The sequence below is a fragment of the Mustela erminea genome, chromosome 9, assembly GCF_009829155.1.
Source record: "Mustela erminea isolate mMusErm1 chromosome 9, mMusErm1.Pri, whole genome shotgun sequence".
NCBI lineage: Eukaryota > Metazoa > Chordata > Mammalia > Carnivora > Mustelidae > Mustela > Mustela erminea.
The window spans coordinates 36,143,270-36,168,815 of record NC_045622.1 but is presented as its reverse complement, the minus strand read 5'-3'; the positions used below and the strand labels follow the sequence as shown (position 1 = coordinate 36,168,815).

At 38.9% G+C, this 25,546-nt stretch overlaps 1 protein-coding gene, 1 long non-coding RNA gene and 1 pseudogene across 4 annotated transcripts in view; 1 reads left to right on the top strand and 2 right to left on the bottom strand.

Moving 5' to 3' along the window:
• The window catches only part of MTMR2 (myotubularin related protein 2), a 123,374-nt gene that overhangs the window by 75,882 nt on the left and 21,946 nt on the right, over positions 1-25,546 (bottom strand). For both annotated transcript variants that reach the window (XM_032360397.1, XM_032360398.1), the window contains one exon: positions 6,617-6,722. In XM_032360397.1, coding sequence (XP_032216288.1) covers positions 6,617-6,722 — 106 coding nt within the window. The remainder of the gene's footprint in view (positions 1-6,616; positions 6,723-25,546) is intronic.
• LOC116600260 overlaps positions 1-25,546 on the top strand; it is a 40,806-nt gene that overhangs the window by 9,458 nt on the left and 5,802 nt on the right. Inside the window, exons 3-4 of one of the 2 annotated variants that reach the window (XR_004289565.1) lie at positions 6,187-6,279; positions 7,288-7,347. The exons of the other annotated variant lie outside the window; for it this stretch is intronic. This is a non-coding gene — a long non-coding RNA (uncharacterized LOC116600260). Of the gene's footprint in view, positions 1-6,186; positions 6,280-7,287; positions 7,348-25,546 lie in introns of those variants that run through there. 2 annotated transcript variants of the gene reach the window in all.
• LOC116600395 lies at positions 1,154-1,310 on the bottom strand (annotated as a pseudogene).

Below are 25,546 nucleotides of genomic sequence, written 5' to 3'. Positions count from 1 at the left end.
TGCTAAACTTTAAAAATATGTTCTTATTAAAGAAAGCTTGATTTTAACAACTGCAGATTTATAAAAAAATAAATGCATTTGTATTAAAAGTTTTAAATGAAAGGGGGCAGGGAGAATTTTGAAAGGATTTTTTTGAAAAATTTTAATGAAATTACCTAAGTTTTTCTACCACATGAAGAGGAAAAGAAGCAAACAAACACTCTACATTTATTCACTGAGGAACCATGATTGAATTTACCAAGGCTAAATTTGTGCTCAGTTTTTCAGAAACACATGAATGGATTTTACCATTCCGCAACAAGCAATGCTGAAAAGATGAAAAATATAAAGAGAACTCCTCTTGAATAAATACAAGTTTCAAATATCTAGCATAGTTTCATCTTGTTTTAATAAGAAATCCTCAACACAAGCTTTTACATTCAGCTGTTAATCAACTAACACACTATCTTCTCAGGAAAAGGGTCACTGCACAACACCTGTAGCAGAAATTTTTTACAATTTGATTTAAGATTTCTAATGAAACTGGATTAGCTTTCCAATGCATGGTGCTTTTCATACTTCCATTTAAAAGCTGTTACTAAAGGAGCTTTAAAAGGTTAAGGCTCAGGGCAGGGATAAACAGCTGAGGCTATGTGGAGAACTCAAAGCCTGGAGGTTAACTAACTTCAAATCATTTGTGAATGATGATTTTCACAACCACCAACCATACCAAGCCCCTCATCTCAAGCATAGAGCCAAACCACGATCAGGCAGAAAACAACACACAGCTGTCTGCAGTTGGGCTCACCTATAATTAACTAGCACACTTAAATTTTAGGGCCACTGAAGGTATACACACTATACACACTAAATATCAACAACTAACAGAACTGAGGGGAGATCAAACCTTTACTACAAAAAGCCTCCTTTTCTGATTATTTAGGAAAGGAATTTTAATTTATTAAGGAAGTAATGTTCAAAACTGCTATTGCTACCTCAAAAAGTGTATTGGGATATTCTTTGTCCCTTCAGAAAAGCTCACTACATGTCTAAAAACAACAGCCAAGTCACAGAAGGCCAGTCACTCTGGGTAATGGGCTGTACAGGGACACAACCCACCTGAGACCAAGTAAGGCGAACACGGAGCTGCGTGCCTTTAAGCATGGGACTTAATTAATCTCTTCTGAGTACCAGGTTTCTCACTAGTCACAAGGAGTCACAGTATCTGTCTCACAGGACTGTTGTGGAAGTTAAATGAGTTGAGGCTTATAAAGCAATAATCGCACCTCGGATAAACCTCACTGGCTACGATACTGCCGCTGCACAAAACTGAGATGAGGCATATAGAAATGTTTACCAGTAGCAAGAAGATTTTTTTCAAGTATTAGAAGCACATTCTTCCTATCTCACCTCTGAAAAGAGCACATATTTGAAATTAGGTGGCATTTTTTTAAAGAATACTAACATTTAATATAATGTTAATCATTCATCTCCCTTCCACAACTGAGAAAAAAGACTAGGAATCAAAGGTAACTTTAAAAATGAGGGAACAGGGTAACAGGCAGACTACACACTACTATGGAAAGTACAATTAACCTTTGTTGCCCAAAACCATCTTCTCTTCAGTTTAACATTTAACAACTGTCTCTTCATTCATCTCATAAAGATTTTCCGAGGGACCCTCTAAGCTTTGAAAGATGCTTAATTCATAAGGCACTAATGGAGAGAATCCCAACAGTCATGGAGTTGATATGTAATTTCAGAAGATGCCCTTGGTACTCCAGAGCGCTAAGAAAGTCAATAATCTGGTACATTTTTGTATCTGATGTTAAACCGGAAGGGACAACAGGCATAAAATAAGACTACTCCAGACTAATGTGCATATATGATCACCCCACCCATGATATCACCTCCAAATAAAATGCATGCAAATGACGTTTTGCTTCAGAAGTAAAATAACTTTGTTCCTTTTTGGTGAAAGGAAGGAAGGGAGGGGAGGGAAGAGGTGGGGTAGGGAAGGAGGGAGGGAGAAGAGGAGAGGGAAGAAAGGGAGGGAAGGGAGAAGAAAGAAAGAGAAGGAAGGACGGGAAGGAGGGAGGGAGGAAGGAGAGAGAGAAAGGGAGGGAGGGAGGAAAGAAGAAAGCGAGAGAGGGAGGGAGGGAGAGAGAGGGGGAGGGAGGGAGAAAGGAAGAAAGCCTAGTGCCCAGATCTTGGTTTCTCATACCATTCTCCAATAAAAGAAATCTGGGCTCCTTGAGAAATGGGATGTCCATTATCACCACTGCTATTCCACATAGTACTAGAGGTCCTAGCCTCAGCAATCAGACAACAAAAGGAAATTAAGCATCCAAATCAGCAAAGAAGAAGTCAAATTATCACTCTTTGAAGATGATATGATACTATATGTGGAAAACCCAAAAGACTCCACTCCAAAACTGCTAGAACTTGTACAGGAATTCAGTAAAGTGTCAGGATATAAAATCAATGCACAGAAATCAGTTGCATTTCTCTACACCAACAACAAGACAGAAGAAAGAGAAATTAAGGAGTCCATCCCATTTACAATTGCACCCAAAACTAAAAGATACCTAGGAATAAACCCAACCAAAGAGGCACAGAATCTATACTCAGAAAACTATAAAGTACTCATAAAAGAAACTGAGGAAGACACAAAGAAATGGGAAAATGTTCCATGCTCCTGGACTGGAAGAATAAATATTGTGAAAATGTCTATGCTACCTAAAGCAATCTACACATTTAATGCAATTCCTATCAAAGTACCATCCATTTTCTTCAAAGAAATGGAACAAATAATCCTAAAATTTATATGGAACCAGAAAAGACCTCGAATAGCCAAAGGAATATTGAAAAAGAAAGCCAAAGTTGGTGGCATCACAATTCCGGACTTCAAGCTCTATTACAAAGCTGTCATCATCAAGACAGTATGGTACTGGCACAAAAACAGACACATAGATCGATGGAACAGAATAGAGAGCCCAGAAATAGACCCTCAACTCTATGGTCGACTAATCTTCGACAAAGCAGGAAAGAATGTCCAATGGAAAATGGACAGCCTCTTCAATAAGTGGTGTTGGGAAAATTGGACAGCCACATGCAGAAAAATGAAATTGGACCATTTCCTTACACCACACACAAAAATAGATTCAAAATGCATGAAGGACCTCAATGTGAGAAAGAAATGGATGATGATTTTAAAACTGAGGCAGAAAATATCAAGATAAGGCTGGACTATCCTGTAGTGCTTACTTATTAAAGTAACACAGGGTTGAGAACAAAACAAAACAATGATAGGAATACATCGAAGGGACAGATGATCTGACTGAGGTAACTCTCAATTTGGAGTTGGAACAATCTGAGCAACAAGGTAGCACTGAATTAAAATCCAAAATATAAAATAGATATCCATAAGTAAATACTGATATAAATAAATGGCTGCATAAAGTGATAAATGAGAGAGGAGAGACAAATCTCCAGGCAGAGGAATTACAAAAAATGTATGTAGAAGTTCCACTCTCAACAAGATGGGCTTAAATTCGGGTTGTGCATAGCCACTTCCTTCAGAGACTACAGTATAAAAAGGCAGAGGAGGAAAAAAAAAAAAAAGTATTTTGCATTGAAAACCCCTAACCCTACCTCCACCAAGTGATTAAGGTTAACATCCACAGTGATAAATCATGTCGACAGTATGTACCCTTGACATGATGTGATGAAGATGGCTCTTTACCTCTGTGGTCTTCTTCCCCAAAAGACATAACCCCAGTCTATGGGTAAAATATCGGACAGCCTACAAAACACCTGATGAGTGCTCCTTAAAACTGTCAGGATCACCAAAAACAAAGAGTCTGAAAGCCGGTCACAGCCAAGAAACACCTAAGGAGACATGACTGCTAAATGTGATATGATGTCCTAGATGGGATCCTAGAACAAAAACAAGGAAATCATGTAAAGACTAAGGACACTTGAAAAAAGTGTAGGCTTTAATTATACCATGGGTTCATTATTTTTGAGAGATGTATCATACAAATGTAAGACATTAATAATAGGGGAAAGTGGAGGTCAAGTACATAGGAACCCCATACTATCTATGCAATTTTTCTGTAAATCAAAGTGTTTTAAATTTTTAAAAATATCTAGTAAGAAATAAATTATAATGTTTAATATACAAATTAAAATTATGGGGGTGCCTGGGTGGCTCAATGGGTTAAGCTGCTGCCTTCAGCTCAAGTCATGATCCCCGAGTCCTAGGATTGAGCCCCGCATCAGGTTCTCTGCTCAGCAGGGAGCCTGCTTCCCCCTCTCTCTCTGCCTGCCTCTCTGCCTACTTGTGATCTCTCTCTCTCTGTGTCAAATAAATAAATAAAATATTTGGAAAAAAATTATGACCCTCATTTTGTCCCAATGTAAGTCAGTCACTCTTATTTATAAGTTTGGTGTCCCAAGGAAATGAAGGAGACCTGCCTTCAAAAAAGCTGAGAGCAGAGGCCACCTTTCAGCTGTGATTCACAGGTATGCCTAGTTAAGTAGTTTAACTAACTTATCCCTCACAAGAACACAAAAATGGTTTATTTTGAACCATTTACTTATATTTTATTTCAGGCAAGAAAAGGCAGATTGAATATTAATAATGCAGGCATAGCCAGAAGCAAAAGTGACATTTCTCCCACTCCTAGTAGGAGTTCTTTATCATCACAACACGAGTTAAAAGCAAACAATGTGGGGCACCTGGCTGGCTCAGTCGGTTGGGCATCCAACCCTTGGCTTTGGCTGAGGGGCTGTGCCCCACATCAGGCTCCATGCTCAACACGAAGTCTGCTTGTCCCTCTCCCTCTGCTGCCTCCCGCCCCCGGCTCACTTGCTCTCTTTTCTCAAATAAGTAAATAAATAAAATCTTTTTTTAAAAATGATGTTTTTAACTAATGTAATCTGTCTAGAAGTAGCCCAAAAAGATTCACAGGCCTTCAGTGGATTTGTATTAACATAATGAATAAACAAAAGTTAGATACATATATAAAAGACAGGGGTTTTTTTGAAGATTTTATTTATTTGAGAGAGAGAGAGAGTGAGAAAGCATAAAGGGAGTGGGGAGGTCAGAGGGAGAAGCAAACTCCCTGCTGAACGGGGAGCCCAATGTGGGACTCTATTCTGGGATTCCAGGATCATGACCTAAGCCAAAGGCTGTGTCTTAACCAACTGAGCCCCAGGTGCCCCAAAAGATAATTTTTTTTTTTTTTAAAGATTGTATTTATTTATCAGAGAGAGAGAGGGAGAGAGAGCGAGCACAGGCAGACAGAATGGCAGGCAGAGGCAGAGGCAGTGGCTCCGAGCAAGGAGCCTGATGTGGGACTCGATCCCAGGACGCTGGGATCATGACCTGAGCCGAAGGCAGCTGCTTAACCAACTGAGCCACCCAGGCGTCCCCCAAAAGATAAATTTTTAAATAGCAATGAATTAAGGAGAGGGAATGATGGGTTTATATCCATCGTTATTAATGATGAACCCTGCCCTTAATGTATATTATGCAACAAAATAATAGCTAAAGATATTATGAAGCCTTCATAATTAGCACAATATATCCAGACTATAAAGATAAATGTTTATTATTTTTAGTAATGTTTAAAGTCAGGTTATACCCAAACTATTATTTTATGACACTTCACAACACAAGAACAAAAAAGAGGAAGACTTTACAGATGTTTTGTAATCTGTATTCTTACATCTGTTGGATTCTGTCTTGAAAATGTAACACAAAAAAAGATACAGTCTCAGTATATGCTTAACAGCAAATGACTTCATTAATATAAAAAATGTTCTCATTAAAATTGTGGAAGTATAACCACTGGGAAAGCAGCCACTTGGTCAGGATAAAAAGACTCCAAGGTTTAAGGGTTAGCACTGCACATGAAATTCATTTTCTCCATCATTCAAAGATAAGCAGTTGTAGAAAGGCCGATGAATCCAAAAACATTCAAAGTGCTACAGGATATCACTGGTGTGGTTAATTTCATAGCAATAAGACCTTGAACAAATACAAGAATATTTAAACTACAATGAGATGCATAGCAACTACAACACTATATTTAAGTGACTTAGCTCCAGAACTGGAGGTGAGCTAGACTAGCTAGAGAATTTATTAGTGACGAGACTTTGGACATGGTATTAAGCTCTATGAATTATTATTATTCCTAGAATAGTGATGAAAATAGTCTCTACCTCACAGAATTTGAAGAAGTACTACAAGAGCTATTTCATTACAGGACATAGAACAACACTCGGGATATGGTAAGTACTCAAAAAAGGTTAGCTATTATTGGCCACCATTATGGGAGTAATTGTGAACATCTTTGACATAACAACCAAACCCACTAATTATCTTTTTGCAAAGAACTTCAAAGTTATCAAACTCAGAAATGAATTACATATTTTTCTTTTACAAATAAGATTTCCAGACCTGGGGCCTGTTCTGGGATATACTATAAAGACAGGTCTTGGTAGACTACTTAGTGCAAGGTTTTAACTTAGTGCAAGGTTGCACTTAGGCAAGGTTACACTCATAGTGTTGGCCACAAACAGCTAACAAAAAATATATCAAAATACCTAAAAAAAATGGCATACATACCCTCAAATCAGGAGAAAAGTTGTCTGCAGAAGTTGAAATGGAATCCGATGATACTACAGAAGCTGATTTTGTATGCACTGAATTCTCTGAATGAGAAGTGGAAGCACTACAAAACACAAAAGCACAGTACGTTTCAAAAATGAGGGCTTTAAAACACAATTTCAGAAATTCTACTAATTCTAACTCCAAATTCTACTAATTGTAACTCCATTATTTATTAAAACTTCCATTGCCAACCAGTCCTACTTTGTCTATTCAAGCCTGTCTTCAAATACCGATAAATTACAAACTCCCTGTACCTGCAGGCTTAAGTATTTTTACCACAGTCCCTCTGGACAGACCCCCAGTACTCCTGAATAAACATGGGGCTAATTCTTTTTGTTCAACCATCCACTCCTTCATCCATCCAATGAACACTCACTGAATGATCCAATATACAAAACCATTACACTAGGCTCTAAGATTTGGAGATAAATAGGATAAAACCCTCCCGTTCACAAAGTTCACAAACTGTGGCAGAGACAGATAAGTAAATAAATGGTGTGTTGTGATGACGATACTAAGCCCCGTGAAACTGAAGAAAGGAAGCCCCCTTTAAAATAGTCAGGAGGCAAGAAGGGGGGGATCTCTCGTGCCCTACCATTCTCTGCAGTCCTCTGCATTCCCAACAGGAAGAAGCCTCTATTTTACCACCCCAGGAGAAGGAAGATTTTCTCCTTGCCTGGCAAAAGCCCCGCCAAAGAGAAGCTGTCACAACTCAGCCAACTAAAGCCACTACACTTCAAACACCAGTTTAGTCCAATGAGCTTTGTGTTTCTAACACAGAGTTTATAACTGCTCCTCTGTATCCCCCTTTTCCACATAAAAGAGCATCCCTCTCCTTTGTCCTCTGGACTTGCCTATGGTTGTGCCATAATGCTCATGTCTCAAACTGCAATTCTGTTATTCCTGATAAATCCATTTTGCTGGAACTATAACTGACAGCTTTATTTTCAAGGTTAACACACTGCAAACACAGAGAGAAACATAAAGACAGAGACAGAGACAGAAACAGAGAAAACGGACCGTGGGGGAAAGGCAAAGGAAGAACCCAACTTTCCCAGGAACTTCAGGGAAGATTTCACAGAAAAGATATTCTTTGAAGCGAGTCTTGAAAGACAGAAAATTGCCAAGCTGACAAATAAGTAAGGGAACTCCAAAAGCATACAAACCAAAAGCACTGCAAAGATCCTGAATGATCGAAGAGCCCAGAACACTTGAGAAACTACAAAAAGTTCACAGGGCTAGAGAAGTGGAACAGATACAGGTGCCTGTCACCTGTCTTTCCACCTGTATCTTTCCACTAATCAAATTCTATATAAGCCTGTCTTTTTTTTTTTTTTTTTTTTTTTTTTTTTTTTTATTTGACAGAGAGAAATCACAAGTAGATGGAGAGGCAGGCAGAGAGAGAGAGAGGGAAGCAGGCTCTCTGCCGAGCAGAGAGCCCGATGCGGGACCCGATCCCAGGACCCTGAGATCATGACCTGAGCCGAAGGCAGCGGCTTAAACCACTGAGCCACCCAGGCGCCCTAAGCCTGTCTTAAATATCTACTTCTTCCATTACATTACGTAATCACAATTTAATTAATTTAACTACCCAAAAAGGAAGAACTGTCTTCATTTTCCACAAAATCCACCTGAGTGTCTACATATACTATTAACATGTATTATTTTTGTTAAATTCTAAAACAGTGACAATATGCCTATACCACAAACTGAATGATTTACATCATTTCCTTATATCAGTAAAACAAAGTTAAAATCATTTAAAGTAAAAAAAAAAAAAAAAAAAAAAAAAAAAAAAGGTGAAAAAATCTCAGGCACTTGGAATCGAAGCTTAAGGTTCTGATTAAAAAATATATTTTTCTAAAGCTCCACTCCCAACATATTGAAAGGCTTCCTCACACCAAAAGTCAAATTTTTTTCATCAGATTTTGATAAAATAAACCATCTTGAGATGTGAAACTTAAAAACCAGATTTTTATTTTAAAATTTGTTCACCATAAACCTGCTGTAACAATAACTAAATTATTTCTACAATGTGAAAACCATCTTCTCCAAAAGAAACTGTCACTTCAATTTCTCTTGTTACATTTTTAGGCCTTACTGAGGAGTGACTGATAAAGGAGAACTATGCAGGACACATTACGGTGTATAACATGATGTTTTGATATATGTATACACCTTGAAATGTGAAATGAGTACCACAATCAAGCCAACACAAACACCCATCACCTCACATCATTACTTTTTTTTTTTTTTTTTTGTGGGGAGAAAATTTGAGATCTACCCTTTGGCAATTTCAAGAGTATACGGTACAGTATTACTCACAACAGTCACCATGCTATACATAAGGTCCCTGGAACTATTCACATTGTATCTAACACTTTGTCCCTTGTGCTCAGTATCTCCCCATCCTCCTCTTTTCAGATCTATGGTCTGAAAATATGCTCATATTCTGCAGGTCCCTTTTGCATTTTGTTATTTCGTTTGCTATAGAAAAATTGTTTAGTTTGATGTAGTTTATTTTTGCTTTTGTTGTGCCTATGCTAGTGGTGTCAAGTCCAAGAAACTGTTCTAAAGCTAATACTAAGGAGATTTTCCCTTGTTTCCTTCTAGGATTTTTAAACATTCAGGCCTCACATCTAAATGTTTAATCCATTTTGGTTTGATTTCTGTGTATAGTGTAACATCAGGGTTCAATTTCATCCTTTTGCATGTGGATATCCATTTTTACCAAAACCACTGTACATTCTTGGCACCCTTTTCAAAGACAAGTTGACTGTATTTGTGTGGTTTTATTTCTGGGCTCTCTATCCTGTTCTGTTGATCTGTGTGTCTCTTTTTTATGCCAGGACCATACTGTTTTGAAAATTACAGCTTTGCAATACAGTTTGAAGATAGGAAGTATGATGCCTCCAGCTTTGTTCTTCATGTTCAAGATTGCTTTAGCTATTTGGGGTCTTCTGAGGTACCACAATGATTTCGGGATTCTTTTTTCTATGAAAATTGCTACTGGAATTTTTAAAGAATGTGTTGAATCTGTAGACCACTTTGGTCAGCATGGACATCTTAGGATTAATTCTTCTAATCCATTAACACAACATAACTTTCCATTGATTTATGCCTTCAGTTTTCTCCATCACAGTTTTACAGTTTGTACAAGTCTTTACCCTCTTTGGTTAGATTTGCTCCTAAGTATTTTACTCTTTTTGATGCTACCACAATGGAATTATTTTAATTTCTTTTTTGGAGAGTTGTTAGTGTATAGAAACACAACTGATTTCTGCATGTTGATTTTGCATCCTGCAACTTTCCTCAATTTGTTTATTAGTTTTAACAGTTTCTTGGTAGAGCCTTTACAGTTCTCCAATGTAAGATCATGCCATCTGCAAAATGTTTGGTTTTTTTACAAGATTTTTTATTTATTGATTTGACAGAGAGAGAGAGAGAGAGAGGACAAGCAGAGAGAGCAGCAGGCAAAGGCAGAGGAAAAAGCAGGCACCCCACAGAGCAGGGAGCCCTATGTGGGGCTCCATCCCAGGACCCAGAGACAATGACCTGAGCTGAAGGCAGACACCGAACTGACTGAGCCAACCAGGTGCCCTGAAAAATGTTTTTATATATTCATACAATGGGAAAATTATCTCTCCCAAAATAAATTCACTTAAATGGATTAAAAACAGTATTCTAGTAGGAAGACTTCATAACATTTTTTTCAAATGCAAACATGTATTTATTTTATTAACTATTTCAAGGTGTGAGTATAAGTTGTTATTTGTTTAGACCCAACAATTTGTAATATTACACAAAGGAGTAGTCACAAGAAATTCTATTATCTAATTTTACAATATAAAGATAGAGAAACTGACAGAGAAATGTTTTCTTCCTTTCTTCTTTTTTCTTTTTTGTTGTTGTAGCCAACTTCTCACTAATTAAATGCCATCTGTGTTAAAATAACAGATAAAATAATCAAACTTTAGGCATAGTACTTTGAGAGACATTATTTGTTGCCTACTCCATATACACACATAACTCTTTTTTCCCTGACTTTGATTAGGGCAAAATGTGCCCAGCCTAACATGACAGGCTTGCTTTTGGCTCCCTTGTGGCCAGGAGAACCATGTGACACAACTTCGGTTAATGAGATTTAAGAGAAACTATGTTAATAGTTACAAAAATCAAAGGTTTCCTAATAAAGGTGAGCAGGAACAGCAGGACAGTCCTTAACCTTTCCCATTTTCTCTTGGCTGGAACAAGAATGTAAAGCTTAGGAATACTGTAGCCATCTTGTAAACATGACCAACAAGCTGACCTGCTAAGAACTGGGACCCAAATAACAGGAAGAACATAAAGTCCTCGTGGCATCACTGAGCAGCCGAATCCACACCAGCTCCCTACATATCGAATTTTTGTTATATAAAAAAAATGAAGTTCATTTTTTTTTAAGATTTATTTATCTATTTGAGAGAGAGGGTATGTGCAGCAGAGAGAGAGTGCAGAGGGAGAGAATCTTCAAGCAGACTCCCTGCTGAGCATGGAGTCCAATGTAGGGCTTGATCTCACAACCTAGGAGATCATGACCTGAGCCAAAACAAGGGTCAGATGCCTAACCAACTGAGCCCCCCAGGTGCCCCTGAAGTTCAATTTTTAAAAACACTGCAATGGAGTTTTTTATTCTGTACAGCCAAACACAATTCTAAATGATATGGCAATCAGCACCTCATAAAGTCTATTTTGGACAAGTTCAAATGTGCAAAACTATTTTTAAACATATGACCTTCTAAGAGAAGATAAAATTAAAGGCAATAAAACACAATTTGGAATTATGGGTAGTGTATTACTTAGAAAAAATGATTTGACAGAGAAGATATAATAGCATGTGCCACTGAGAAACCAAAGGGTTATTTAAAGTCAAAGTATAAAGTAAATATATCTAAGGGACATAAAATAAGAAAGCTAGGTTCTATAACTAATAACTTGCAGTCTCAAAGAATTAGTCCTTCAAGCAGAAGTATGGCAAATAGCTTTTAATTATTAACTTCTCTTTCCAGACATGCATAAACATGGGTAGTAGATATTATGACCCACCGTGTTATATGTGAAGCAGCGCTGATGTGTATAGTTCTAGGTGACCAGTTTACAAGAGGTTTTAAACCCCAAGCAAACGAGTAGAGGCTGAAAGAGACAGGGGTAGAGTATATCCTATTGCTGTTCTTGTGATGACGGCAGACACACACATGCCCATACACACAACAGAACTATTCAATGTTCTTCTGGTATAAACAGGATGCGCTGCCCTTTATGGCCACTCAGACTGGAGGTGGCCACAGACACCCTAGAATGCAGAGCTCTATTTTCAGTGTTTTTTTTTTCTTCTGTCAGATGGGCTTTGTGCATGCTTCTGATCATCACAGGCCACTGGTATAATACAATCTAATGTCCGCTGCTCTTTTCCATTGCTCCCTTGCTTCTGTTGAGGTCAAACTCTCTATGTTGATCTTTTATGAACTATTCCACAAGCAAGCTCTGTATTTCCCTGAATTCACATCTTTGCTCATGCCATTCCAAAACAGAATGCCTCTTTATCCCCGTCTATTTATTGACATCCTACCAACTCTTTAAGACCCAGTTAAAAAGCAAGCTTTCCAAGAAGTCCTCCCGTGGTGTTCCAGCTGGAGCTAAACTCTCATTCCTCTGCACTTTCACAGACTTCTGCCTATACTCTGTAATTACACCTAACACTTTCCACATTAGACCAGAGTTCTTTGGTTACATGGCCTCCTCTTTTTTAAATTATAAACTGCTAGAGGATAAGAATTTTGTAACTGGCAAGGCATTTGAACTCGGAGCAAAGACTGCAGTCTGCTAACCTCATTAAGTAACCAATACCACTTTGGTCCTTGCTTTTCCTAGGCCCACAAACTTCACTGCCGTCGGTCCTAACATTCCTGCCATCCTTGTCATCCTGAGCCTCTCTGCAAAAATGCCAGACCTTCCTCTCTATGGGTTTCCTCCATGCATTTTCCCTGCTCAGGTCTTCTTTCAGCTACTAGCTGGTCCTAACCTCTACATCAGAGTCGTTATTTCAGAGTGACTCAAATGCCTCACATCTTCAATGGAATTTTCCCTCCACGTCTCTGCCTCAGCTAACCCTTCTTCCTGGGAGACCCCACTTCCCTGTAGCATTTTCTAAAGGAGACTCTTCCCCAGCACCTAACAAAACCCAAAGGCAAAACCAGCACTTCCCCAGCTCCACTCTCATGTTTCCACACCAGTATTACTTTTCCATCTTCACATGTAAAAGACTTTTTCCTCTTCTGGCATTTGTGTGTATAGCTTCCCTATTACTGTCATCCACCTACCTTTTAATTACTGCTCACTCACTAAGGACTTTTTCAGGACTTTTCTTCTCCAAAGCTGCTCTCTGCTCCAAAGCCATCATGGCAATTTTAACGGCGACAAGGATAAACCAGCAACAACCTACTGCAAAATTCCTCAGCTCCTACACCCCCTCACCCACATTCCCACTTCAGCAATGTGCTTCTGTGGTCATACCCTGGACTTCATCATTCTGGGAACTACTCAGGGTCTACAATCTTAAACTCAAGGAAACCAATCTCTGTCTACCGACAGATGGTATCCTTTCCAAATATCTCACTTTCTTAACCTTTCCTTCATCTAATCTTCAACACACTGGAGACAAATCATCTCTCAGCCCCTCCACTGGTCATTATCCTTCATGCTTCTTTGCTCTCCTTCTCCCACACACTTCTCTCGCTATCTGGCCTGAAATGTATAGGAATATTTTATAATCTCTTCAGCATCCTTATATCCTATTCATTGGCCAACACTGCTTTGCCAACCCCTAAATTTGGATCAATATAACTATGTGTCTTCTCTGTGCTACAGTTTAGCTATTATGGAAGAAATCTTCAAAGTGGGGTCCCGTAAGACTCAGTTAGAAATGTGAGTTAGGCCCAAGGCAGTGCTCAGCAATGCATCACATCCAATCAATCCGAAGTCCTATAGTGTCCACCTCCCTATCACCTCAAATGCATCCATTTTTCCATCCTAATTTTTACTGCTTTAATTCAACACCTCTTACCTGAACTACAGCAAATCACCCGTCCCCTTTCTTCTACTCACCCAGTATATCACCGCAAACTAATGCCAAAGTGGTCCTTCAAAAACAGAGATCTTATCATATCATTCCCCTAACTTAAATTTTTATTGATTCCTCAATCCCTCCCAAATTGAGCCCAAACTCCTTAGCATAACACCTGAAGTCTTCCATGATCTGGACCTTGTTCTACGTAACTCACTGTAGCTTTAACTCCTCTGAAGCCATTGGGAATGGCTTACAGAGTGCCTATATCTTCTAGCCATTTCACGCCTCTTTCCTTTGCTACCCCTGCTGATAATTGCCTGCAACATCCTTCATAGACTTCCATGCCCTCTTTGCCCCTATTCATCTTGTAGGCATGACTCTTTCTTCCTTTACTGTACACTGGATGTATTCTTATCAAAATACCTGTATACTTTATTGCCTTTAATCATCTGCAAGCTCTTCCTCTCAGATATTTTTGTTATTGTATACTATTCCAGTATACAGATTCTTTCTTTACCACAGATCATTTCCCCTCCTTGCTCTCAATAAAACACAGAAAGTGTCAAGAAAAGAATACCTGGCACATTTGTTAGTTATTATTTATGACAAATGAATATTATTGCACAAGTATTATCCTCCAAGTCAGATTAGCTGCATAAATACAATTATAATGGCAAAGCTACTGTGTCACCTCTTATTAATACTATTTCTGCTCTGACATATTACAAGTAAGAATATAAATTCCCCAGTGACTGTAACCAAAGAGTTACTAAGGGGGAAAAAAAACAGCAAGAACTACAATTAAAGACCTGGTATTTACAAAATAAGAAGTAATTATCTCTCTTGGACAGAATTAAAGTATTAGGAAAAATGACTATCATCATCACTATAGAAGCATGCATGCTGGCGTTATAAATGTCATTTTTTTTAAAGTAGGTTCCACAGCCAGTGTGAAGTCCAATGTGGGGCTTGAATTCATGATGCTGAGATCAAGAACTGAGCTGAGATAAAGAATCAAGGACACTTAACCAACTGAGCCTCCAGGTGTCTGTCCCACTGTGACTACCATTTAAAAATGAAGTCTGTCATTGCTATGGGCTAAACTGTGTCCCCACCCCAAATTCTTTTTTTAAGATTTTATTTATTTATTTGAGAGAGACAGAGATAGGGAGAGAGAGCACAAGTGGGGAGAGTGGGAGAAGCAAGCTCCCTGCTGAGCAGGAGCCTGACATGGGTTGGGTCCCAAGACCCTGATCTCATGACCTGAGCGGAAGGAAGTTGCTTAACTGACTAAGCCATCCAGGTGGCCCCTAACCCAAATTCTTATATTGAAGTTCTAACCCCCAATGTGACTGTAACTGGAGACAAGGCTTTTAGAAGGTAATTAAGATTAAATGAGGTCATAATGGTGGAGTCCTAACCCATTAAGATTAGTGGCCCTATAGGAAGAAGAGAAAGAGAGAAAGCCCGCCTCTCCCTTTCCCCCAGTTCCTTCCTTCCCCAATCCTCCCCCACCCCCAACAATGAATGTACCTAGGAAAGAGGAAAGGCCATGCGAGGACATAGCAAGAAGACAAGAACAGTCAAAGAAAGCCCTCATTAGAAACGGAATTGTCTGGCAACTTGATCTTGCACTTCCCAGCCGCCAGAAATACAAGAAATAAATTACTGTTCGTTAAGCCATCCAGGGGTATGGAGGAGCATTACATAATAAAAAGAACTGTTTCTAATTCTATCAGGTGTGATTATGAGATTATGTGAAAAAAAATGTTTTTAGTTTTAAAGATGTGCACTGAAGTATGAAGGAATGAAAAGACATGATTTGCTTCAAAACAGTTCAGGAAAAAAAAAAAGAACGAGAAAAGGAGATGAAGCAAATATGATAAATTCTTGCTAACGATTTAGTGTGGGTGATGGGTCATCAGAGAATTATTGTACAACTCTCTTTTCTGTATATTTGAAAATTTCTTTAAAAATATAATAGCTTTAGAATCCTAAAAAAAAGAAAAGAAAAAAATACTAGCAATTTTAAGATCTCAGTATTTATCTGAACTCAACTACCAAACTTTGACAAGCAGCAGTTTTTAAAACAGTGGGGGCGAGGGGGTTGCAGGGCAGTGGTGGATGATGGAAGTATCACTAGACGAAAAATACAGTTGGCCTAGATTATAGTTCTGACATCATCAAGTAAGAAATGTGCGACCCTGGGCCTTTCTCCCAATTTCTTAAAAACTGCTTTTCCCAATGTCTTAAAAATAGCTTTAAGTGCTCTAGAAAGAGAATGTTGAGTAATTTGCCCAAAGTCACCCAGCTAGTAAGTGAAAGCCAGCACTGTCCAGATTCAGAGTAGGTAAATAAGAAGAAGAAGAAGAAAAACAGTTCTCTGAGAAAACTGTGAGTAAATGAATATTCATTCATTCGGACTGTTTTTGTTTTCCCAGAACTGTTTACCTCAACTTAATAGATACTCCAATGAAAAAACTAATTTCCAATTTCCAAGAAGAAACAGTTTGTACCTTTCTTCCTCCCTTCTTTTCTTTCACATTGAATATAATTTTAATTTCCTATTTTCATGTCTCATTCTAGCAATAAAACTTGGCTGCAAAAGCCACAACAAGCTCATACCTACATTTATCTCAGAGATGTTAGTCTCATCTGTCCCTACTATATTTTCAAATCTATAAGCATAATTTTCCTCAAGCATTACTCCAACAATTCCTTAGCACTTGCATTTATGACAAAGGTGCTTATGCGGGGGCCAACTGCCTCCAAATCAAATTAAATCTCATCATCACAGCTTTTGAAGTGTCAGAGTTCTCCACCATACCTAGTTCTAGCCCATGCTTACATTCACTAAAGTTATACAAACCTGTTCGTTACCACTGGTCAGGAAACTCAGACTCTTCCCACTTTCTACTTTGAACATCGTTTAATTTACTCTCCAAATGTCTTCTCTGACCAACTGTGGGGTTGTTTTTTGTTCTCTTTTGTTTTTTTTTTTTAAGATTTCATTTATTTATTTGACAGAGATCACAAGTAGGCAGAGGCAGGCAGAGAGAGAGAGGAGGAAGCAGGCTTCCTGCTGAGCAGAGAGTCCACTGAGGGGCTTGATCCCAGGACCCTGAGATCATGACTTAACCCAATGAGCCACCCAGGCGCACCCCCAACTGTGGTTTTTAACTACCTAAATCTTCTGTTGAAAGTTCATTTTCCGCAAGAAACTTCCTAAGTTATTCTTACAGGATCTAGGCATTCCAATATCTTTGCATGTGAATTCAGTTATAGTTACGTATATTGGATATACTACGTTTATATTGATTCATTCTCTTCATACGGATTCATTATATAGTACACATACTCCTTTTAAAGAGAGTTAACTATGATCAAACCCTATAAAAAACACTGGGCTATAGAATAGCCTCCACCCTTGAGATTTCAGCCCTGTAAGAGACATTGTACCACATCAGCACATCAATAATACCATGAAGGTACAAACAAGTACTAGGAGAAAAAGCTCAAAGGCAATGGAAATAATTTCAGGATTAGAGGAAATCAAGAAATACATTAAAATGAAGCATTTGAAACTGCTACGTCTACAGGTAAAATGGTCAAGTATCAACTATTCCATAGAGCTCAATGAGATAAAATGAAGAAGACAGGAAAAAATCTAGCTGGGTCTTCAAAGATTGTGAGGCACAGATCAGGGCACTGCATATATAAGCATATGCATACATGAAAAGAAATTTTAAAAAACAGCTTGGGAAAGTATAGGGCACATTTTGTGGACAATGAGTAGTTTATTCAAACTACGTGGATAAAAGGACAAGGCTTAAAAAGCCTTGCTAGGAAAAGGCAAGCAATTCACAGTAAGATACCACTCCATGCAGTCTAAGGTGGCTGCAGTCAAAAAGATAGGCAATAACAAACATCAGAAAAGATATGGAGAAATGGGACCCTCCTACACTGCTGGTGGGGCTGTAAAATGATAAGAGCCACTTTCGAGAACAGACTGGCACTTCTTTAAAATGTGAAAGAGAATTTCCAAATGACACAGCAATTCCACTCCTAAATATATTCCCGAGAGTAAGAAAAATGTATGTCTATACAAAACAACACATGAATACACACGATGTACGTGAATGTTCACAGCAGCATTATTCATAATGGCCAGAAAGTCCAGTCCAGTCAATGTCATTCCCCTGCTTGAAATCCTCCAACGACGTTCCACTTCCTCTTACCTCAAATCGCCTTCAAATCATTACAGGATCTGCTCCCCATGTCCTTCTTCAGCTTCCTCTTGTGCATCAATCTTTCCCTTGCTTTTCCTCAGCTCAGTCCCACTGGGTCACTGAGCTCTTTGAATATGCGGCTCTGCTGCTCGGACCATGGTCATGCCAAACGCCTTCCTGACTTAAGTTTTCAACTGAAACATCACCTCTTCAGGGAAATCTGATCAGATGCCTCGGATCCAATCCCTCAGTAGTTGTGGGCTCATAGCTCTTTGTGTTTTTAGTTCTTTCTAACCTAGGAAGTCCTATTCTTATATTTCCTCCCAAATGCTTGACTAACATCCATGTCCCCTAAGACCACACACTTCAAGAAAGAAGGAACCATGTCAATTTTACCATTCTGTTCCCAGGACCACAGAACAGGCACTCAGGAAATAATTCTTGAATTAACTGATGAGTGAAAGAATGAATGAGAATGATCAAAACATTGGATTATTCTAATCAAGATCATCAGAGGCCATGACTAGAATATCCAAAACAAAATTATAAAGAGACCTGGTAAAGGGAGGGAGGAGGCAGAACTAGGACAGAGGAAGATAAATGGTCTCATTTGGCTTCTGGAGTTACTGTGTATATATTATTTTATACATCATAGTGTCGCATTTCCATTTAAACATTTCTTAACATACTTGGGCAAACATTTCTTTAAAGAGATTATTTCTTTAGTGAATGACAAATAATCCTAAACTGCTGGGAACTGGTTTGGGGCTATGTGTTATTTCCATTGGGATGGTTAAAAAAAATGGCTCGGAACTGAAAAACCAGGATTTTAGAAGTATCGAGCTAACAGCAGTATCCTTGGCCAAATGAGGTATTCCCGATTCCCCAATACAATTAGACTATTTTAGGGGTGCTTTTTGGTGGTCCAATACCTCTTTGACAATCTCAAAGCTATTCTCTGATTTGTTTACAATGTCAGGGACTTTAAGGTTAAGAATCCTGGCCTAGATGATCCCCTCTACCTTTTATTTTAAAGAATTTATACACATGCACATGAGCAGGGGGAGGGGCAGAGGGAGAGAAAGAGAGAGAGAAGCAGACTCCCCGCTGAGCAGGGAGCCCAACACAGGGCTCAGTCCCAGGACCCTCAGATGATCTGAGCCTAAGGCAGATGTTTAACCGACTAAGCCATCAAGGCACTCCTTTTAGTTCAATGTACTCTAGGGCTTCCAAAATGAGTACTACCTTTCAATATATCCATACAGTACCTAAACAAATACTGAAAAATTAAACTGTCCACAAAGTGTATGTGTTTGCATCTATCTCTATTTTCTAATTCTATAATCACAGTTTTAGTCTTAAATATGAAGACTCAGACTAAATAGAATTATACTAATATTTTATTTCTTACAATAAAGTCTTTAAGAGAATATTTGTGTATAATAAAATCAAAGGAAAACTAAATCCAATAGCTACACTTATTTCAGGAGATCTGGGCTACCACTGTGTAAATTCAACACCCCTGCTTATAGGTAAACATTAATGATATCCTATCAAGAAATATAAGCTATAATTTCTTTAAATATTTTTATTGTTTTCATATTAAGTGATTTTACCAGAAACTAGATCTTTTAAAATGAGTTGGAAAGATATTCTAATTTAGCTATGTAATGATTCTTTTCCAAATTTATTACATTTAAAATACATGTGCTTAATAATTAGGAAAGAGACCCTCTAAATATATATATATGACCAGCTCAGTAACTCTTCTCTTCTAAATAATTTCATAACATTGAACTGAAACAGAGGAACATAAACTCAATTGATTCGGGAACATCACCCTTGCCAGTGCCCAACACGGTCATGTTTACACGCCTTCTTACTCTACAGTGCGAACATTTACTCTAACCTTGCGACCTCAGGCCACTGCAATGTGGTATTAGCTTCAGAGACCTGACTCATTCGAAGCAGTCCTCCGCAGAGGGGAAAAATGAAAACGTATGATTTGGAAGAATTCTGGCACTTGGGGGTTTCGACAGCACACTCCTTCTTTCAAACACCACCTGTGGTTTTCCTTCACAAATCTCTTTCCAAATCTACAAGACCATATTCCATTTCTTACAAGATTTGCCACCTTCCACATCACAACAGCGTGTCTATTCTCACCAGCTCATTTTCTCAATATCCACTCACTCCTTAATCCCTAGCCATCTGGCTTCTGCATCTAATGAATTCTGTAAAATGGCTCTTTCTGGATTACTAATGATCCAACTGTAAGAAAAAATAACAATAAAATATTTTTAATGTTCTTTTCTCAGTTCTGATACTATAAATTCTCATCTTTCAGTCGCATACGGTTTTGGTTATCTCATATCTCAGGTGAAGAGTAAACAGTACTCTTGAGACCCACTATACTCCAGGTCCTACTGTTTTAGGAACTCCTAAAGTTACAGAGATAAAAAACGGGCTTTCTGCCTCTGCTGACTTTTCACTCCTAGATATTTAATTCAAGTACACACATGCACACACACACACACACACGTCACAATGCAGAATATGAAAAATGAATGAGAGGGATGCCTCAGTGGCTCAGTGGGTTAAGCGACTGCCTTCAGCTCAGGTCATGATCCCAGTATCCTGGATCAAGTCCTGAATCAGGCTCCTTGCTCAGCTGGGGAATTGCTTCTCCCTCTGCCTGCTGCTCCCCCTGCTTGTGCACTCACTCACTCTTTCTCTCTGTGTGTCAAATAAACAAAAATATTTTTAAAAAGAAAAAGAAAACTGAGTGAAAGAGAAATAAAGCACTTAGAAGTTTAGAATTGAAAATTTCATATACAGCTTTAATTTATGGGCTTGAGAAAGATTTTATGAAAGAAATGGTTGGTATCTGAGGTTAGCCAAAATACAGAAGAGGTTCAACACCTTCTCAACAATTTCACTAAGCAAAAAAACAGCATGAAAAAACAAACAAACAAATAAGGGAGAAATTAGGGGATATTAAAGCTTTTGCAACTTTGGTTGGAGTACAGGATATTTATAACACACAATCAGAGATGAGCCTGAAACAGTAGGTTTTGACGAGACTGTAGAAGGTCATAACAAATAAGTGAGTATTTAGGTATTTAGTACTGAAAGCACTGAGAAGCCACTGAAAGTTTCTGTGCTTTAGAAAGATTATTTTAAGAACAGGTCAAAGAACCCATGATAAGGGCAGGAAAATCTACCAGGAGACCTCCCCAAGCAGAGGAATAAGGGCCTAACCTAGCAGTAAAAATGAAACACAAGTGGATGCAAGGGACACCATGGAGACAGAATCAACAGAACTTGGCAAAGAACTCAACATGATGACAAAAGAAGAGAAAAGGGTCAGAATATGATTCCAAGTCTTGCTGACTCAGAAACCAGTGTACCAAAATAGTAACAAACAAAAGGAGGTACTATGGGCAGCTGAGAGTTCCAGCTTGAAATCATTAAGACTGACGTGGCCTCAAGACATCCGCAGGGAAAATATGCAGCCCCTCATACACTGATAGGCCCAAAGATTTCAGTCAGATTTTACCTGGTCATGAATTTGTTCCTTTGTTCATTCATTCATTCATTCATTCACTCACTCACCCGGGCAGGGCTGAGCTACGGCTTACTCAGGGGTGAATAAGTGCACCCTGACAACACATGTGATTCAGCAGTCTTCCATGTGCTCCCAAACTGCAGCCTCATGGGAAAGACAAACTCCTATTCACCTAGGAACTGATCATGATGAATGCTGTAAGGGCAGTTAAAAAATACTATAGGAGAAAAAAGGAAGAATAGATTCAATGTGAGTGGGAAGGTTGAGGCCGACCTGAGAGATGTGTTGTTTCTGAGGGTCTGTTAGTAGGTTTTGACAGTTTTGACAGTAAAGCGGAAGAGGGAAAACATCCAAGTCAGAGACAGCATAAACAGATGATTGGGGAGGCCAATGTGACTGGCTCTGTGGGTCACGGCAGGGGTGGAAGTTTCACGAAGAAACTGCAGACTCTATTCTAGACGTTAGATGGGAGGCCATCTAACATTTTTAAGAACTGTTATATATTCTGCTGGAGTTAGGGAGCACTGACTGGAGGGTAAAAATTCTAAAGAAACTTAGTTAAGGTTATCGAATTAGGTCTTAATGAACAACTGAAATGGGCCACAAAATAATAAAAATAGGACAGAAGAAAAAGTTTGAATAATGAGGTATGTGGAAACATCCATTAGAATTTGATGTTGATGATGCTGTTGAATCTGAAGTTCTCACAAAATAACCCACGTGAATGTGTTTATTGAGTAAGTAGCAACACAGAACTTTTCCAGTTTTCACATTTGCTGGATAGGTTACAGCTACATTTATTCAGCTAAATCCACAAAACTAAATCATGTAACCTAGGAACAGCATATACAGCAAAAAGAGACATGAGATTCAGTGAATGGAATTACATTCATTTTCACAGAATAAAGACTAGAGAAGTTGAAGTATAAAAAAAAATATGGAAAAATTGAAAGAAAAGTTTAGTGAGAGCCAGAAGAGTGTTTTAAAACCAATAGTTAATAGCATGCAACACTACAGAACAGTAAAGGAAAGTAAGAGAAAAATCCAATGGATTTATTAACATATGTTAAATCAATTACTATGTCAACATGGTCTATATTATGTTTCAGCAACAATAACCTAGTATGAATGAGGCACAAATTGTCTCAACTTCTTGACCGTCTCTCAGTAAATTTATCTATATCCAAACCAACTCTTCCTTCCTTGGGTGATAGATGGCATGTCTCATGTCTCTTCTCAGGTTCAGGCCAGTCTTTTCTCCCCTGTTCTTCACTCTATCCCATCTGGTCTCCTTTGGAAAGTGAGTGTGCATGTGTGTACATGCATGTGTGTGTACACGCACAGGCTTTACACAACACTGGACAGTTAGCAGGAACTCAATGGTGAGTGGCTGAATCTATGTTGGCATCATTAAAAAGATACTGAGTTCTACTTGAACTACTCTATTGATGCCACTCTCCCAATGTCATTACTGACCTCGGGAACTAAGGCGGGGCGCCTTGCTCCTCTCAGTTCTCACCCTCTGTAACCTGTCCACAGGATCTGATACTGTATCACTGCATCCCTCTTGCAATGCTTTTCTCTCTAAACTTCCTTGGTCATTAAAATTTACTGGTGTTCTCTATACTCAAATATTCTTCTCTAGGTTCTTTTCTTCCAGTCACCCTCTAAATATAGATTCTCTTGAAATTTCTAACCTTGGCTCTCTTCTCCATACTTCATCTCTCAGAAATACAGACCCCCACAGCTTCACTTGTCACCTCTGTGCAGAAGATTTTCAAACATATCCTCTGTCTTCTCAGTCCTGCATCCACAAATACTTGCTACTGGAACCATCTGGCCCCACCTTCTCTCCAGGCTTACTTCTCATTCTGATCCTGCTTGGTGACTGCCTGCACCTTACAATGACATTAAGCTGTGTAGTAAGTAACTAGAATTACATGAGGTAATATTTTTCAAATCTTTCAAATACAAGTAGAGGCATCAGCTAACCAACTATTCTGATAGCCAGCCAATGAATTATAGGATATTATCACTTCCAAAGACCTCTGAGATCATTCTAGTAAGACTCCTCTCACTTACACAGATAAAGTGAAGCCTAGATAAGATATAAAAATAAAGCCCAGAAAAGTGAAGGGAATGGTCTGTAATATCTTATCAAATTAGTGGCTGAGCCAGCTATAAAATCAGATCCCCTTTTGACCAGATCCCCTTTTGACCAAATCAAAATTTGGTCAAAAGGGGATCTGATTTTTTTTTAAGATTTTATTTATTTATTTGACAGAGAGAGATCACAAGTAGGCAGAGAGGCAGGCAGAGAGTGAGGGGGAAGCAGGCTCCCCACCGAGCAGAGAGCCCAACACAGGGCTCGATCCCAGGACCCTGAGATCCCAGGACCCTGAGCCGAAGGCAGAGACTCAACCCACTGAGCCACCCAGGCACCCCAATCACATTACTTCTTGTACGGAGTATAGAACCAAAAGAAAAAATCCCTCAGGGTGCTTAATTCTCTAACTGGGGAGATAAAACACTTATCCCATCTTCTATTCACCCCCAATTCCTATACTTTAGATTTTCAAGGTCAAATATCAGCAAAATTTCTTCTACTCTCTCTCCAACAGCCTCTTTCACTCTAACTAAAGCCTGGTCTTCCCAAGGTCACTGCTCTCCCCATAGATTTTTCAAATGGAAAAATACAGCCTCACTTTCTGTCCTGTACCCCTCTCCCACCACTGTGTCTGCAAACTGGCCTTGTTCCAATTTGCAGATTACTCTTCCTGTCTAGCAGGGCAGCCAAGCTACTCATATACCCTTGACCTAAGAAGAATGCTCCTCCTCTCGCAGGGAAGGTCATCCTCTTTAACCCAGAAAACAGCTTTGGGCGGGATGCACACGGAGTGGTGAGGGAGGAAGGCCACACCTGCCTGGGCAGCCTGATCGCCCTCGTATCCCATCCCCGTTTGTTCTTCAGCCAGCAACCAGAGTGATCCTTTTTGAAACATCTGATATTGTCACTCCTTTGCAAAAAAACCTTCTACTACCTTGCCATCCCACTCGGAATAAAAGCCAAAGTTCTTAAAACGGCCTATAAGGCCTTTCACCATCTGCTCCCACACCCTGATCTTAACTTCTACTATTCTTCCTTCTGCCCCCTTGCACTATAACAGACCCCTTGCTGGTCCTCAAACACACTAGGCAATTTCCTACTTGAAGACCTTTATTCCTTCAGGTATCTCTAACTCTCTTCTCCCATATTTCCCATTTTTTCCTTCACTTCCTTCAGCTTCTTTGCTCAAATGTTGCCTTCTTTATTATGACCTTCCCTGGTCAATTTACTTAAAAGTGCAAACCACTCTTAACTCATTCTCTATTCCCTTCCTGCTTTGTTTCTCCTGCAGTGCTTATTACCTTCTGACACACTTGTGTTTTACTTATTTATTTTATATCTCCTCCATTTAGTTAATAATTACTGACTGTTTACCATATGCCAGGAAGACTTCACCTCCTCATAAAGATTAAATACAATAATGCATGCAAAGAGTTTAGGACATTACCTAACAAAAAGAAACAACAAAACTATGTAAACTATTTTTACCTAATGGAGACTAGAACAGGATTCCCCCTACTGCCATCAGAGAATGCTAGTTTATCAGAACAAGGTCAAACAGAGGATTGGAGTAAAACGAATGAGCCTCTAATAATTTGATCCTTTTTTTTTTTTTTAAACATTTTCTTTATTTATTTGACAGAGAGAGAGGAAGAGATCAGAAGTAGGCTGGCGGGAGGGGGGGGGGCCTCCCTGCTGAGCAGAGAGCCTAATTCAGGGCTTGATCCCAGGACCCTGAAATCATGATCTGAGCAGAAGCCAGAGACTTATCCCACTGAGCCACCCAGGTGCCCCTAATAATTTGATCCTTAAGGAATCAAGAAACTAAATTGCCCAAAAATCAGTCTCTGCCACAGAAAACTTAATACAACTCATT